The sequence below is a fragment of the Urocitellus parryii genome, chromosome 2, assembly GCF_045843805.1.
Source record: "Urocitellus parryii isolate mUroPar1 chromosome 2, mUroPar1.hap1, whole genome shotgun sequence".
NCBI classification, from domain to species: Eukaryota; Metazoa; Chordata; class Mammalia; order Rodentia; family Sciuridae; genus Urocitellus; species Urocitellus parryii.
The window spans coordinates 224,829,891-224,846,427 of NC_135532.1; the positions used below are offsets into that span (position 1 = coordinate 224,829,891).

Genomic DNA, 16,537 nt, shown 5'->3' on the forward strand with positions numbered 1-16,537 from the left:
GCCCAGGTCACCATGTGTGGTGAAAGTGATGTGGCCAGAAGGGTTCTGGGACAGGGGGACAAGACTTGTAGCCAGCCCTCCCTCCTGAGGGTAGGGTTGTCTTCACAGATGGCCTTGAGAGGACGCCTGGGGACAGCCTGGCCCAGGTGTGGGCACATCTGTGGTGGTCACCCAGTGGCCTTCTGGAGCTTTAGCCATGGAGACCCCAGCCAGGGAGAAAGGCCTCAAGAGAAGGAGACTGGTCCTAGCCAGTGCCCCTGTCCCCAGCATGGCCTCTGCAGTGCTTCCCGAATCTGACCTGGGGCGGCAGGGGCTTTCCTTTTAGAAAATGAAAGAGGGATGTCTGGAACACGAGACGCAGGGTGCACCCCGGGGCAGAGGCTCCGACTTCCCCCCGCCACCTTCTGCGCCCCCTGAGTTCACACAGGGAGCAGGGGATGCAGCTGGACAGGGGTCTGAGGTTGCAATCATCATGAATGGCCCCTGTGAGTGGGCCTGGGAGTCCCATTGTGTGTGCCCTTCCAGGCCTCCCAGTGACATGGTGGGGCCACAGAATCGGCAGGCTGGGAAAACGTGTGACCCAGTCAGGGAGAAGCGGATGAGGCTTCCCTGTGAAGAAACATGCGGCTGGGTCCTTTCAGAACATCCGTCTCCTCTTCCTCTTTCTGATCTATTTCAACAGCCTCCCGTGGCGTGTTTGCAGAAACCCCAGCCTTGCAAACCTCCTTAGGGAGGAGGCAGCAGGGTTAAGCCAGAGTCGGGGACCAGGATGGAGCCTTTGGCCCCAAGGAGAGCTGGCTCTGAGCAGGAGGAGAGCTTCGGGGTGCCACCCAGGAGGGTCGCTGATCTGGGTATGCTCCCCCATCTCCGGCGAAGCCACAGCAGCCTTTGCAAGAGCAGAAGACTGCAATGTCACCTCAGCAGCAGTGAAAAGGTAGGCTTCTGCCTGGCCACCTGCAGCCAGCCTGTGTGACCACAGCAGCAGCCAATGTACCACCAGCGGGGTCAGCCGAGCCTCATGTGACCACGGAAATGGCCTGCTTCTTTCCTGGACCGGGGTCTGCTGACCGTGGGGTCAGCCCAGAAACGTGCTTTGGGAGAGGAGAGTCAGGGAGAAGGAGAGGTGGCTGGGCTTACTCACCCTCTGTGGTCACACAACCATTTCCCCTTGTCTGCTCCGAGGCCGCTGGGAGAAGGCTGAGCTCCCGACTAGCACCGTGGAGCCCCTGCCTTTCCTTACCCACCCCAGTGATTTCATACCCCTTACCAGGTGGCCTGGGGCAGGGCCCTGGGGTCCCAGGCAGCTCCACGTATGCACTGTGTTGAAGCACTGCTGGAGTTGGGCAGTTGCCATGTCAGTCAGGCAGCATGGGGTCTGCCAGTTTTTCCATATCGGGGCCCAAGTCAGGTGCCCAGGCTCTTACCTTCACGCCTCCCCCATGCGGGGTTCCCAGGTGACGCTGGCCTGTGCACTGGGCAGTGCTGTGCCTACTCGGATGTTCATTCCTCTCTCCTGAACCCATGCCCAGAAGCCCTGGGCCAGGGCACTCCTAACCTTCAGTGTGGCCCTGAGTCCTCACAAGCCCTCAGGCAGCAGAGCCATGGTCGAGGATGTGCACCCATGGGGGTGAGTGGTCGGTGGACTCTGGGTCTCAAAGGGTCCTCTTTACCCCCAGCAAGAAAATCTCAGTTCATGGATCCCTGAAAACATCAAGAAGAAAGAATGCCTGTATTTCGTGGAAAGCTCCAAACTGTCCGATGCCGGGTGAGTGCTGTGTTTTGGGACTGAGGCCTCCCTCTCCTTCCTCTGGTCCCGTGGAAGGACCCTGAGTTCAGGCCAGGCTGAGAGACCCTGAAGCATCTCCATTTCACCCCCGGAACCTTTTGGGGGAACAGGCTGAGCCTCATCCTGCTTGGCAGATGGGGAGACCCCAGGGCAGAGGGTTGGGGTGACTCGTCCAGGGTGGTGATGTGGCTGCCCTGGACTGAGGCCCAGGTTGGGGCTCCAGCTCTTGTCCCAGAGCATCTTGTTTCCTTGGAAGAGAGAGCTGTGGCGTCCAGGAATGGGAAAGGGTCCTGGGGGACGTCCACAGTCCAAGTCCCCCTTGGAGGTCGAGGGGCCAAAGCCTAGAGAGTCCCAGCTGCCACAAGGGCCCCTGCTACCTTCCCCTCTCCCTGCTGGAGTCCACTGCTTGGGTGGGGCCGCCACCCCATGTCCAATGCACTGCTGGGTGGACAACTCCCCAGCAGGGGCTGCCCATGAGTTGGTGAGCAAAGGGCATTGTGAGGCAAACAGCAGGTCCATTCCTGTGCCCAGGACTGCAGAGCACCCGGCAGCACTGCCCACTTGGGGTGCCTCCCTCCAGCCCTGCCCTGCTGTGTGCTCCTCTCCCTCCTCCCTGGGGAATCCCACTAGTCCTCGGAGGCTGGTTGCATATGCCAGTTCTGCCATGTGGCCCCCTAGACCACCCAGCTGGGAAGTAGTAGCCTCCGCATGTGTGTCCTCTGCTCTTATCTCCGTGGCCACTGCCCTGTGGCTGGGGCTCAGCAGGTGTCAGTCCTGCTAGTTGCAAGCTCTGTTGAGACTGGGACCAAAGCAGTGTCACTTTCTATGCCAGGTGTCTGGTTGCCACTTACAAGCTGACTCAGAAGGAGCCATGTCCTGTGGTGGGAAAGAGGAGGAGCAGGGTGCAGAATCAAACGTGACACAATAATGTCACCCCAGGCTCTGTGGTTCGCCCAGGTATGGTCACTGTGAGTGCCTGTACACCAGCCTTGCTCCAGCCTGGCTCCTCTCCAGATAAGAGCCACAATTCTCCCCAGGTGGTGACAGGGACAGGTCCTTGAGGGCGAGAAATTTGCCACCAAGCTCACCTCATAGCTTTGTGGCCAGTTCCCCGAGTACTCCTGGCGCTTCACAGGCGTGTCCAGTTCACTGCCGCTGGGTCTGATGGTGCAGGGTGGCTTTCCACGGTCCCAGGTCTCTCATCCATTCAACCAACCTCAGACGGAAAACATTTGAAAAAAGACATTCCATCTGTCCTGAACACTGCAGATTTGTTCTTGTCTACATGTCTTAACCGTACAGTGTAACGACTATTTATATGGCGTTTGCATTGTATCAGTGTCATAAATAACCCAGCTGACTTAAAGCACGCAGGGGATGGCGAGGTGCTATGCAAATGCTGCCCATTTTGTCAAAGGGACTTGAGTGTCTCTGGTTTTATGGGAGTCCGGGAACCCACCCCCCATGGATACGGGGGCCACTCTGTAGGAGAGGGTAAGGGGTCCCACAGGCAGGGTTCCGACAAACCCAGTGAGGATGCACGGCTGCTCCCAAAAGCTGGCTTTGCTCAGAGGTGGAGCAAGAGAAGCCCTCATCCCTCGGGACAGGCGGGTCCCAGAGAGAAAGGGGCTGTGGACTGGGGCCAAGGAAGGCAGTGTACACTTGCTTCTGGGTCCCCTAGGCCATACCACATGTTCAGTGACCCACTGAGACTCGAGGGCCTCTGTGGTGGTGGTCAGGGCTGAGGTTCGTATCAGCAAAAGCTCTCTGCTCCAGAGGTGAGTGGGAGCAACTTGTGGACAGTTGGCCGCAGCCCAGGTGGGCACTGGGCTGGTCATGTAGCTCTTGCCAGCAACCACCCAAATTGCCGGCTCCCGGAAGGAAATAGGTGTTCCACATGAACCATGTGGGCTGTGGGAGCAGGCTGGGCCCCATGAACACGGGGGCTGGGGGGCAGGCCCCCTAGAGATGGCCGAAGGCCTGCTGCCTGAGCTCTCTCCTGCAGAGTCTCTCTGTCCTCTCCGTCAGGGGGCCAGGTGCTCTGCACTGCCCTGCCCTAGGAGTGGATCAGAGCTCCCTCTGTCCTGCAGACAGACAGGAGCGGAGGAGCTGTGCCCGTCCTTCCCAGCACACAGCTGGGGGACGCGTCTATTGATGTGCCTGGAATGTTTCCGCCCCCTTCTGACGGCCCTCAGCTGGGCACCGTGTGTCTCCTGTCCTTCTGCACCTCTGCCCCTCGTCTGCATCTCTCCTTCCTGTTTTGTCACAGTTGCCTCTGACCTTGGTCATGCCTCCTGACACCAGCAAACACAGAGGCCGAGGTGGGGCTCTGGAGGGTCTCTGACCACTTAATTTGGTCAACAGTCCTGGTGCAGCTCCCTGCCCTAGCCCCCTGGGGAACACCAGGGATGAGCTCTAACCTCCTCAGAGGCCAAGAGCCTCTGGGTCCTCATCCCAGGGACCTGTTCCTGCCTTGACCAGGACACCATCCGTAGAATGAGGTCATGTGGGTGTGGGCCAAGATCCTCGCCAGCCTAAACCTGCCCCGTCTACCTTGGTCTCTACATTTTGCAGGGTGGGGGCCAGGAGTGTATTAATTTTAATTGTAATGATGGGGAAATTGAGAGTCAGAAGCGCCCAGGACCCCAGAGTGGACAGGGGGCAGGACCTGGTTCTGTTTCTCCCGGTTTAGTTGGTTTAGTCGGCTCGCCCTGCGCTACGTGGGTCCGGTTTCATCTGGGTTAGGTTTTTTTCTTTGAACTCTGTATTTAGTTAACTAGGTCATTTGTTAGCAGCAAAAGCAGAAATCTAAAATATATGTTGATTCTCAATTTAATGAGATAAAGAGCAGTGAGTCGATCTCTTCTTGCTCCGGAAACCCTAATGAATAGCAGGAAAGGAGTAAAAAGATTCCGTCTTAACCTGAAGCTCTCCTGAGGGAGGATCCTGGCCTGCGGAGGGGTGGGGAGGGGGTCGAGGCTCCTGGCTGCTGGCAGGACTGCTGATGCTGTCTGGCTGGAGGCAGGGAGCCTCCGTGCTGCTGGCCACGTAAGTCCTGGCCCTCCCTGGGCCCCCTGTCCCCCGGGAGCAGGCGCCTCACTCCTGCTGGTGGCTGTCTTTGCAGAAAGGTGGTATGTGAGTGCGGCTACACGCGGGAGCAGCACGTGGAGGAGGCCACCAAGCCCCACATCTTCCAGGGCAAGGAGTGGGACCCAAAGAAGCACGTGCAGGAGATGCCAACCGACGCCTTTGGTGACATCGTCTTCACGGGCCTGGGCCAGAAAGTGGGGAAGGTCGGTTTGGCCACTCTGGTGCACCTCCCTGGGCGGAGCAGGTGACCCGTGGGTGAGGGTGGGAGCCCACCACACTCCAGGGACAGGAGGGGCCAGGAGGTGCAGCTGGAGTGGTGTGGCGGAGTCACGGCTGGGTGACCCTGAACGGTGTTTTTGTTAGGGTTTGGAAGTTGTGCGGAGCAAGGAGAGGAACCCAGGATGCGGGCAAACTTGGGGTGTGCTAGTGAATGGTGGTGAGGGCAGGGGGGGCAGGGGAGGCTGGGACTCGGAAGGCCCCGCGTTGGAAGCAGAGGCCCTGGGCTGGGCAGAGTGGAGTCTAGCTGAGCCTTGGGGCCTGCACAGGCCAGGAAGGACTGCTGGGGGCAGCCCTGCCCAGGCCAGGTTCTGCAAGACCTCCACCTCAGTGTGGTGCCCACTGAATCCAGGCTCAGCCATTTGCATTCCAGCAAGGCTTCCGGAAGCTTCTGAGGTAGCAGTCACCCCCCTGCCCTGCTGAGATGGATGCTGGTGCCATTTGTTATTTTGCTGGGGTTCTGGAACCCCATGGTTTCTTCACGGTTGGGTGGGTCTTTCCCCTTGAATACCCCGAGTGTCCCTCATGGTGATGTCCGCTTGGCTGAAGACATTGAGCGGGGGGGGTTCCAGGCCGGGGACCCTGCAGCCTGGGCTTCCTGGGCAGCCGCCAGCTCCTGAGCCACCCTGCATCCCAGTGTCACATGTGGGTATTCCCAGTCCCCTGCTCGTCTGTCCTTACGTCACGGGGAAGGCAGTCCTGATGTCTGCCTTCTATGAGGACCAGAGGCCTGGAGAGGCCCACCGGTCACTCACAGCCACGGAGGGCAGCAGCGACAGGGGGTGGATCTGAGCTCAGCTGAGCCTGAGCCAGTGTCCTAACCCCACACCCTCCTGGCTCCAGGCTCCTCCTGGCAGCCTCTAACAGGGACCGTCACCAGCCAGGGACAGTCAGTGATAGGAAATGCTGCTTGTGGCAGTGAGTGAGAAGCCTGGAGGTACAGGGGACTTGGACTGAGTGTCCAGAAAGTGGCTCCATAGCCCTCTGGGGCCGTGTGGTTCAAGTTCCAGGAGTGAGTGTCATGGGCCTGCCCTGGGCCTGCTCTACTCTGTGGGCCAGCTGCCCTGAGGGGTGGCAAGCAGTGACCACTGTGGTGTCCGCTGGAGCTTCAGTTGCAATGTGTGACCTGTTTGCTTTGGGGACACCCTTGGCATCTGTCTGAGTCCCCAACCACTGAGCCCCAGCCCCAGCCCCACCAACCACTTTTCTTGCTGGGTCTGGACCAAGGTGCACGGTGTCCCCTGCCCAGTGGACCCTCTCAGGCACTGCCTGTGCCCATGGGTGCTCCTGCCCCTCTCGCTGTGCCATGGGGCCCTGGGGCGTGGTCGGGCGGGCCAGGGCAGCCCCGTGCCGTGTCCAGTGGGAGGCTGCCACCCCTGCAGCAGGCCCCTCCCGTCCTCTGCTCCCCTGCAGTACGTCCGGGTCTCCCAGGACACACCATCAAGCGTGATCTACCATCTCATGACCCAGCACTGGGGTCTGGATGTCCCCAACCTTCTCATCTCGGTGACTGGCGGAGCCAAGAACTTCAACATGAAGCTGAGGCTGAAGAGCATCTTCCGGAGAGGCCTGGTCAAGGTGGCCCAGACCACAGGTGGGCACTGAGGCCCCGTCTGCAGGCACTGGGGGTGGGCAGGTCGACAGGGCTGTGCTGGAGGGCCGGGGCCCCAGGACCAGAAGAGCTCCAGGTGGCTGAGTCCCCATCCCAGGCCAGGTCAACTCCCCCACGCCTCAGTTGTCCATATCTCCTCCCTCATGTCCAGCTGCCTCTGGGCTTGCCTTGGGGCCAGGGCTGGCTCCGGGTCCTAAGCTGCCAGCGATCAAGGCCTTGGAGTCATGAGTATCCTTAGTGACCGGGAGGGGCCGGACGAGGCCAGAGCAGGTGGGCTGCCGTGGGAGTGTTGGCGAGACCCTGTGTTAGCTGGGCTGTCACCCAGGCTCCCTGCAGTGTCGGGGACGAGGGGCTTCCCCTGCCTTTCCTCCTGGAGCCCCATCACCTCCCAGGAGTGCACCTGAGAGCCAGCCGAGCAGGGCCCAGCACCACTTGGAGGGTGCGAGACACACGGTGCCCTGCCACACCCAGAGCTCATGGGCGGGTGGGCCACGGGTCCTCGAGGCTCCCTGGTGCCCTGGGTGAGCGGACACAGCTGTGCCTCTAGAGCTGGGCGCCGCGGCTCTTCCTGGCTCTGCTTTAGTGGCGGGAGGGAGGGCCAGGCTTGGCCCGTCTTGGCCACCGCAGTGTTCACAGGGGACTGGCCAGGGGGTGGGGTGTTCAGGGCACCAGCCTCTCCAGCCTCTGTGGGCACCTCCAGCTGGACAGGGTCTTTCAGCCCGCCCCAGGCCCTGCATGGCCGCCTCGTCGCCATGCCTGCTCTTTAGCTCTCACCACGGCTTCCTTGTCGCCGGCTTCTGGCCCCAGAGCCACAGCCACGTTCTAAAAATATCTTTTTTAGTTGTAGATGGACTCGACATCTTTATTTTTATTTATTTATTTTTATGTGGTGCTGGGGATGGAACCCAGGGCCTCACGCATGTGAGGCAGGTGCTCCACCACTGGGCATAGCCCCAGCCCCCACAGACACATTTTAGGGGTGTGTGTGTGTGTGTGTGTGTATGGGTGTGTGTGTGTGGGGATGAGTGTATATGGGTATGTGTGTATGTGTGTGTGTGTGGGTGGGTGTGTGTGGGGGGATGAGTGTGTGGGTGTGTGTCTGGGTGTGTGGGTGTATGTGTGGGATTGTGTGTGTGTCTGGGTGTGTGTGTGTATGTCTGTGTGTGGGGGTGTGTGTATGTCTGAGTGTGTATGTGTGTGTGTGTGGGGGGGTGGGTGTGTCTGGGTGGGTGGTGTGCGGCAACACCACACCCGGCTTCTCAGCACTGACTTCTGAGGCTCGGGTCAGCACTGGGTCCACCCTCGGCTGTCTCTACTCCGTCACAGGCTGGGCCAGCAGACCCCGCCTGGGAAGTGCGGCTTTTGAGGCACAGCCAGTGTGTGCTCGGGATGCTCATCCTGGTGTCCTTCTACCTGCCTGCATGCAGTGACCAGGCAGCCACCTGGTCAGATGGACAGTGGGCAGGAGGAATGTCCCCTGTAGGTGCCACCGTGAGCCAGGTGGCAGTAGGCAGCTTGTGTGGTCCTCCCAGGGAACCGGGTGGGGGATCAGGAGCAGCCTCACCCCTGTCCCTGCCTGGAGACTTGGTCTGCTGATGTGTTGGGGCGCCCCTGAGTGCTGAGGAGAGCACCCTGGGGGTCAGTTTGTGGGTGGTGGGGTAGGCATCAGGACTTACGGGGCCTGCCCACGCTGTCTCCTTCCGCAGGAGCCTGGATCATCACGGGGGGCTCGCACACTGGCGTGATGAAGCAGGTGGGCGAGGCGGTGCGGGACTTCAGCCTAAGCAGCAGCTACAAGGAGGGAGAAGTGATCACCATCGGAGTGGCCACGTGGGGCACCATCCACAACCGGGAGGGGCTGGTCCATCCCATGGTGAGCACCTACCTGCTCCTGAGGTGGCCGGCTCGGTGGGAGGGAGGGGCTGGGCGAGATCTCCCCAGACCCTGCAGAGAGCAGGCCACCAGCTGGGCAGCAGGGACAGTGTGGCGGGAGGGCAGAGACGGGATGGGACGGGAGGCAGGAGGCCGCTCAGACCCCGTGCGGACTCTCCGGGTGTGGACCTGGCCAGGTGATGTCCTGCTCTGCCTGCACCTCCTCTCCCGGGGAAAACCCAGATCCAAGTCACTGGACTTGGGCTCCTGGCTGGAGGACTTCGGCCACCTTTCCGTGGTGCCGAGCTCAGGCTGCCCCTTCTCTGTGGTGGTGGGAAGGTGTGCCTGTGCCCCGAGGCCACCCCTAGATCCCTCCCCTGGGGCTGGGACTGAAGAACAGAAACCTAGCGCCCACAGTCACGCTCTGCAGTCAGGTCCTGTGGCCACAGCCAGGGGCACGGGGCAGTGCCCAGGCTCCGGGGAGGTCCTTCCTGCCGCTCCCAGCTCTGGTGGCTGCTGGGACCCCTCGGCTGGGGGCTTGTGTCGTCTGTGTTCTCTGCAAGGACACTTGGCTGGCCTTTGGGCTCCACTGAGACAATCTGGGCTCACGACTGTGAAGATCCCTTTTCCAGGGACGAGAGCTTGGTGCCTTTATGCAGCCTTTATGTCCACCCCCCATGCCAAATAGGGCCAACCCTGTGGTTGGGCCCCCAAATTATCAACCCCTTTTAGCATCAACTCAGAATTCAGAGCCCCGTCTCAATGTCCGCGGCTCACGAATCCCGTCACGGCCTCGGGCTCCTGGGGTCCGTTGTAGAAGGAACCTGGACCCAGAGAAGTTGGGTGCCGGCGAGGCCTTTCCTCAGGGACTGCTGCTAGAGCCAGAGGGGGTCTCCCTAGGGTGTCCAGCTGGCTCCAGCAGGGGACAAGGGCACAGCTCCTGCAGCCTCATCGGTGGAGGCAGGGATGCTGCTGATGTCCTCTCCCGTCCAGGACGCTGTGACCTGCTTCCCTGCTCCCACCCTCCGTGCTCTCCTGTCTCATACGCCTCCGTCTCCACCCGGGGTGTTCTTTTCCCTGCTGACAGGGTGGGGGGACTCTGCGATGGCCTCCCCCACCACCTGGAGCCCTCCTCTGGGCAGCCTCTGCTATTCCAGGACAGAGTGGACCTGCTCTGTCTGGCTGCCGCTGGCATTTCTGCCCACACGAGGCTCAGAGGGCTGAGCGGACGTCCCAGCCCCCTCCTGGCTGCTGACTTGCTCCTCAGCCTTGAGGACAGTGCACCCCTGACCCTAATATTCCAGTGTGGCTGCTAACGCCACGCGTCCAGGGGCCGGCCTGGCTGTCTTGTTCCCCCAGACATGTGCCTCGCTCGGTCCTCAGGGTCCCTGACTGTGTCAGTCCCAAATCTCCATGTCCCTCTCAGGTGTGGTGACACTGTGGGATTGGTCCTGGGCAGAGTTCCTCTTCCTGTGAGCGCCTGTGTGGCTAAACAGCCACAGGCTTCCAGACACAGCGGGGGACAGGCATTGTGGCCATCATGGGCTTATTCTAAGGGGGCCATGGAGGGAACAAAGGGACCATAGATCCCAATCAATTCCAAAATCCAGCATGGAAAGCGTGCTAGGTTATGAAACCCGGGGAATCCTCCATGCCTAGAGGCTCTGCCCAGGGCCTCGGCTCGGGCTTCACCTGGGCACCATTTTCTCTCCTCCTCCTCCTCCCTCTTTCCTCTTCCTCTTCCTCTTCTCCTTCTCTTCTTCTTAAATATCTTTTAGTCGTAGATGGACACAATATACCTACTGTGTATTTGTATGCGGTGCTGAGGTTGGAACCCAGTGCCCACACATGCAAGGCCAGGGCTGCACCCTGAGCCACAAGCCCAGCCCCTGGACAGCTTCCTGCCCTCAAGGTCTTCATTTCTCCTTCAGGGTCATCAGCCTGCTTTCTGGAGGGTTTTGGGAATCTGACTGCCTTCTTCATGTTGTCCTGCCCTCTTCCTTTCAGGACAGGTTTATTTATTTATTTATTTATTTTAAAGAGAGAGAGAGAGAGAGAGAGAGAGAGAGAGAGAGAGAGAGAGAGAGAGAGTTTTAATATTTATTTTTTAGTTTTCGGCGGACACAAAATCTTTGTTTGTATGTGGTGCTGAGGATCGAACCCGGGCTGCACGCATGCCAGGCCAGCGCGCTACCGCTTGAGCCACATCCCCAGCCCCAGGACAGGTTTTTACTGATGCACATTTGCAGAAACCTGGGGGTCTCCTGCGCATGTTGCAGGATTCGGCCTCAGATGGTTCCTGGTGATGGCTTCTCTACTCCTGGCTTGTGCTGCATGGTCGCGTGCCCATAGTCACACGCCTGGCCCCTGCACCCATGTAGAAGGCCGGTGGCTCCCCCACCCTCTCCTAACAGGGACTCTCTTAATCCTTGAGCTCTGTATGAAATGGAGATAGACCCAGCATCTCCTGAATCATCAAGTCCTGGTTTTCTGCCTGTCAGTTTTCCCTTCAATTTATCCCCTTTTCTGTGCATTTTATGAGAAGCAGCAAAAAGAAACCAGGCCACACCTTTGACACTTGGCTTGGGGAATTCCTGAGACACCCGAGGGCATCGTGCACAATTCTGCCTCCCACAGACCCCCAGCGCAGGTGCTGCCGACTCTCTTCCCCCCAGTTCTGATAAAAAGCTCTCGTTTCCTTTGGAGGCTCCACGCTTTAATGTTCATCCTTCTATGAAAGTTCAGAGTGCGCGACATATGTGTTCCCTGAGACAAGGAAGACTCAGGCCACGCTCCTGCTCCCTCCTGAGCGCTGACCGCGTGCGTCCTCAGCACCCACGTCCTTACCGATAGACTGTGCAAGGAAGTGAGGCCTTTCCTCCTGTGCCTGGACCCTTCCTTCCTCCGCCCCCCACCCCACTCCAGAGCCACCTGCACCTTTGGGCTATTTTTTGTAGCAGCGCCTCACCTCCTGGTCCCAAAGTCTGCATTAGTTTCATGTGATGCTAGAACAAGTCACCACAAACCTAGAGCAGCAGAAAGGGCAGAAGAACTCTGAAGTCAGTGCCGTTTGGCCAGAAGCAGTGTGTGGCAGGGACCCCCAGGCTCAGGGAGAACTGGTTTCTTATCTCTGGCAGCGCCAGGCCTTCTCTGGCTTGTGGCTGCACCTCTGCCCTTGGCCTCTGTGGCCACATGGCTCCCTCCTGGTCCCTGTGGGTCTCCCTCTGCCCTGCCTTTGAGGAGTGCTAGAGATGGCAGCAGGTCCGTCTTCCTGGGTTACGTCCTGAGCCGCATCTGCCAGGCCCTTTCTCCAAATTAGGCAGTGTCCACAGGCTCCCGGGATGGGGGCTTGATTTCCCTGGGGGTGCGCCATCCAGCCTGCTGCCCCCACCCCAGCTATCACGGCGTGGGACTTCCGCCAGTCCACCTGATGCTTCCCTGGCCACCCGCAGGGCGGCTTCCCGGCCGAGTATGTCCTGGACGAGGAAGGTCAAGGGAACCTGACCTGCCTGGACAGCAACCACTCCCACTTCATCCTTGTGGATGACGGGACCCACGGCCAGTACGGGGTGGAGATCCCCCTGAGGACCAAGCTGGAGAAGTTCATATCGGAGCAGACCAAGGAGAGAGGAGGTGAGTGGCAGAGAGAGCCGGCTGGGCAATGCCAGGGACGCAGCTGGCCTCACTGGCCGTTGGCCTGCAGGTGCTTGGAGGTGTGATCACGTGGCTTGCATTCCTTCCCCAGCCCCTTCCCTGCTCCAGCAGGCTGCCTGCTCTTCTCCTGCCCCCTCCCCCTCCCGCGGGGATCCGCGCTGGCCGCAGCTTGTCTGTGTGCTCTCGGGCAGAACGTCCACCCTCCGACCCTCTGACACCACGGCAGTCTCAGGTTCAGAGTTCAGAAGGGGCAACGGTCCAGATTCAGAGCTTGACTCGGAGCTCTCGGGGGTGGGATGGGTGGGCTCCAGGACCTTGGGACGCCCGTGTGGGGTTTCGTGTGAGAGTCGAGGAGGTGCAGAAGGTAATGGGGAGGTCTTGGGCGGGGACCCAGGTGTGTGGGGTGCTTGGAGCAGTGGCTCTCGAGCTTCCTGGTGCACCCAGTGTGCTGGCCCCGCGCAGGGCCTCTGACCTCCCAGGTCTGGTGGGAAGAGAACGTGATTTCCTAGGTGATTCTGATGCTGCTGGTCTGGGACACCCATTGAGAACCCCACTTTACTAAGAGAAGCCCGGGTGGGCGTGTGGTGGCAGGTGGATGGATAGGACTTGCTGCCAGGGAAAGGGATCCCTGTCGTTGCCCCAGTCCCCTGGCTGTGGGTGCTGGAGAGCACAGGGACTGGACAGAGGGCTGTGGACAGAGCTCCCTGCCCTGGCCCTGCCCGTGCAGGAGGACGAGGGCCTGCCGGGTGTGCCCTCTGCTGGGTGGGCCTGGACTTCCAGGCACCTGGCCGGGCTGCAGAGGAAAGCAGGCAGTCGCAGTGGCCTGCTGGGTAGAGAGGACAGGGCAGCCCAAGGCACCAGCTCTGGTGGCCCCCAGCCTGGCCCTGCCCGCCCACCCGAGAAAGCCGACATGGTGAGCTCCCCATGGGTTGGCTGGGTGACATGAGCTGGTGGGGAAGAGTGACCTCAACAGAGGGTCGTGCCCACAGGTTCCCTCATGTGGGCTCCATGCTCTGCCTAGGTGTGGCCATCAAGATCCCCATCGTCTGCGTGGTGCTAGAGGGCGGCCCCGGCACGCTGCATGTGAGTACTGGCCGCAGGGCGGGCTGCGGGCCAAGTCCTGCTGCCTGGGAGGACTGGCTGAGGAGTCTGCGCTGCCTCCTGGTGGGATCACTGGTGGGACAGGGCCATGAGCTGTCCCTGGGAGACAGAAAGGGGGAGTTCACCAGGGGCAGGGCCATTTCCAGGTGGAACAGGGGGCACCCAGGGAGGATCCTGGGTGGGAGTGTGACTTGGTGGCCTGGGCAGCAACAGATGCTCCAAAGGGGCCTGGAGCAAGGAGGGGGCCTGCTGGCTCTCTGCTCCCCAGGCTCCTCTAGGCGGCCAGGGGTCTGCAAGCTGCACCCAGACTCCCGGAGTGTTTCCAAGGTCCTCGCTCCCACCCCAGATCCTGGGCAGCAGCAGGGTAAAGCACTTTTGTTAGGTGGCCTTAACAGCTGCTCCTGGACCTTCCTTCCAGAGCCACTCCATGGTGTGTGCTTGGCCTCCTCCATGGATGCTAGCCCACTCCATCTGTGGTGGAAAGGTCTGGATTTGGGGCAAGACCAGGGGGGATCTGTTCATGGCATCATGGAAGATGCCAGTTTCCACTGAGGACCCAGGTGAGAACAGAACCCTGGGCTCTTGGCTGGACAGGTTCCTCAGAGCCGGCGGTCCCCAGCCCTACCCAGGCCGAGTCCCCTTTCTGGCTCTCTGCCGTCAGGGCCACCCTGTGCTTCTTCACCCAGGGCAGGCCCGAGTGCAGAAGGCATCCTTCTGGGAGCAGCCTGCGTCAGGCCCTGCCTGCAGCTGAGCTAACCCCGGGCCTCAGGGTCTCCATGTGGTCCTGGCCTCCCCTGGGCTTTTGTAACCAGGGCGCATGCAGCTTCCTCTGTGGCTTCATGTCTGAGTGTCTGTGGGAAAGTTGTGGAGCCCTCTAATTAAGATGTGGGCCAGAGGCCTCCCTGGGGAGGGGTGCCCCCACACTGCTCAGGAGGAGCCTGTCCCTCGAGCCTGGGGACACTCTGGGTACTAAATGCTTCCAGTAAATTGCAGCCCCGTAGTCCTTCCAGCAGCAGGCGAGCCCAGCCTCAGCCAGGGCCCATCGGAAGGCCCTGGGGCTGACAAGGACCTTGCCCACCTCGTGTGGGCCTGGGCTTTGCAGACCATCTACAACGCCATCACCAACGGCACGCCCTGCGTGATCGTGGAGGGCTCGGGCCGCGTGGCCGACGTCATCGCCCAGGTGGCCAGCCTGCCGGTCTCGGAGATCACCATCTGCCTGATCCAGCAGAAGCTCAGCCTGTTCTTCCAGGAGATGTTTGAGACCTTCACGGAGAGCAGAGTCGTCGAGTGGACCAAGAAGGTGGGGCGGCAGGCAGGCAGTCCCCAGGCCGACCCCGAGAGGCTGTTGGCCTGGAGGGACCAGGCGGCAAGGGACCCAGAACAGAGTGCAGTGAGTTTGGTGGGTGGAGGATAGAGAGGGAGATCAGACCGTGGGACGCCGGGCCGAAGGAGGACAGGGCCGAGTCTGCCCTTGGCAGAGAGAGTGTGGGCGGGCAGGTCTCCGCAGGGCTCCAGAGCGCCCTGGCGGCCCACGAGCCTGCCGCGCTGTGCTGGGTGCCGGAGGACTGGAGATGGAGACAGAGGGCTGCCAGGCACAGGGTGGGCCTCCCCTGAGATTCGGGCAGCAGAGGAGCCTCCCAGGTGACGGGAGTGGGTGGCTGAGGGGTCCGGTCTCTCGGCCACGTGGGTGAGTGAATGGAGTGAGTCTCAGAAGCCTCCACATCCCCAGGCCAGAAGCTGGGCCTTGGGTGGACCCTGAGGAGCTCTAGGTTTGCCTTGGTCCCTGGCCACGCTGTCCTCCACAGGGGGTATGTGAGACAGATCCTGGCTGGTCACCCCTGCCTACCCAGGGAGCCCCTGACCCGCTGGGTCCCACATGAGAACCCCAGGGCCGGGGCCTCAGGTGATCGACGGTCGCCTGTCCTCTGCTTCCTGGTGGGATTCTTGGTAGGGGGTGGAGGCTGCGTCTCAGTTCCCCCCAATACCGAGGGCCAAGCCATGCCCACCCTCATGTACCCTAGTGAGCCGGGCTGGGAGGGTGCTGGGCCACTCAGGGACAGGTGGCTCTCCAGGGCCTTCCGTGGGGCACCTCGCTGCACCCTGCTTCCTTTGGGTTCTGTGGGCAGCCAGGGCCCACAGGCCACAGACCACGGGACACACTGAGGTGATCAGGCCGGGCCCTGACCTGTTGAGCGGGGGTCAGAGAGGACGCGTTCAGGACTGGGGCTCTGGGCTGGTGGTGGGAAGCAGTGCTCTGACCGGGTGACCTTAGCTTTAGCTCACAGTGACCTGGTTCCGGGCCGCGTTCTGTGAGACTGTCTGTCCCACAGGAGGAAGTCACGAGGTCAGGGAGTGGCTCAGCCGCAGGCTCCCCGACCCCGGGCTCCTCCGCTTCTCTCCCCACGGCCACTGGGGACTGTCGGGCAGGACCTGGAGCCTCTTCCCAGCTGGACCATAAATTATTCAGGCAGCTCTCGGAACTGAATCAGATTTGCTGCGGCCAGAAGTGCCTGTTCTTTAGATCCACTTTCCGTCGCTGACTCAAGCCCGAGAGTGGTGTTTGGCACAAACCTGCCTCAGGCCTGGCCATGGGGTCCCCGTCGACAGACTCAGTTCAGGGCCTCGGCAGGGGGGTCTGCGCTGCGGGTGGCTGACAGGACGAGGGGACGTGGCACCGACGGTCTGCGTCTGGGGCTCTCTCTGCCGGGGGAGCACCGTCACAGCTGGGGGCCAGGAGGGCTTGCCTTCTGCCCTGCCTGTCTCCTGTGTGACAGAGGGACGGTGGGCTCACCCTGTGTGTGCCGAGTGCCGGGCCGGCCCACAGGACAGGGCAGCAAGGCTGGTTTTGTTCAGGGAACATTGCTGGGGCTGATGGAGGGGAGGAGGGTTTGAATCTGCATGAAGGCTGGACAGTGAAGGATGGGGACACACGGGGGCCTTAGAGACGGAGATTGGGCGTGTGAGGGGACCTGGAGTGGGCAGAGTCTGTGCACAGGTGTGGCCAGGCAGTGTGGCCAGGCTGAGCGGGGAGGGCCGGCAGGCACGGCTGGTGTGGCAGTCCTGGGGAGAGGAGGGAGGGACCTCAGGGCCTGGGGACCTGCGGTCAGATGTGGAGTGTCCACCTGGCTGCAGGGTGGAGGGGC

At 61.1% G+C, this 16,537-nt stretch overlaps 1 protein-coding gene across 2 annotated transcripts in view; it reads left to right on the forward strand.

Moving 5' to 3' along the window:
- The first annotated feature begins 769 nt into the window (after positions 1-769).
- Positions 770-16,537, forward strand: part of Trpm2 (transient receptor potential cation channel subfamily M member 2) — a 52,878-nt gene continuing 37,110 nt past the window's right edge. For both annotated transcript variants that reach the window (XM_026410078.2, XM_077795067.1), the window contains exons 1-8: positions 770-934; positions 1,677-1,765; positions 4,911-5,079; positions 6,566-6,746; positions 8,471-8,637; positions 12,089-12,269; positions 13,312-13,373; positions 14,494-14,694. In XM_026410078.2, the coding sequence (XP_026265863.2) occupies positions 770-934; positions 1,677-1,765; positions 4,911-5,079; positions 6,566-6,746; positions 8,471-8,637; positions 12,089-12,269; positions 13,312-13,373; positions 14,494-14,694 (1,215 nt within the window). The remainder of the gene's footprint in view (positions 935-1,676; positions 1,766-4,910; positions 5,080-6,565; positions 6,747-8,470; positions 8,638-12,088; positions 12,270-13,311; positions 13,374-14,493; positions 14,695-16,537) is intronic.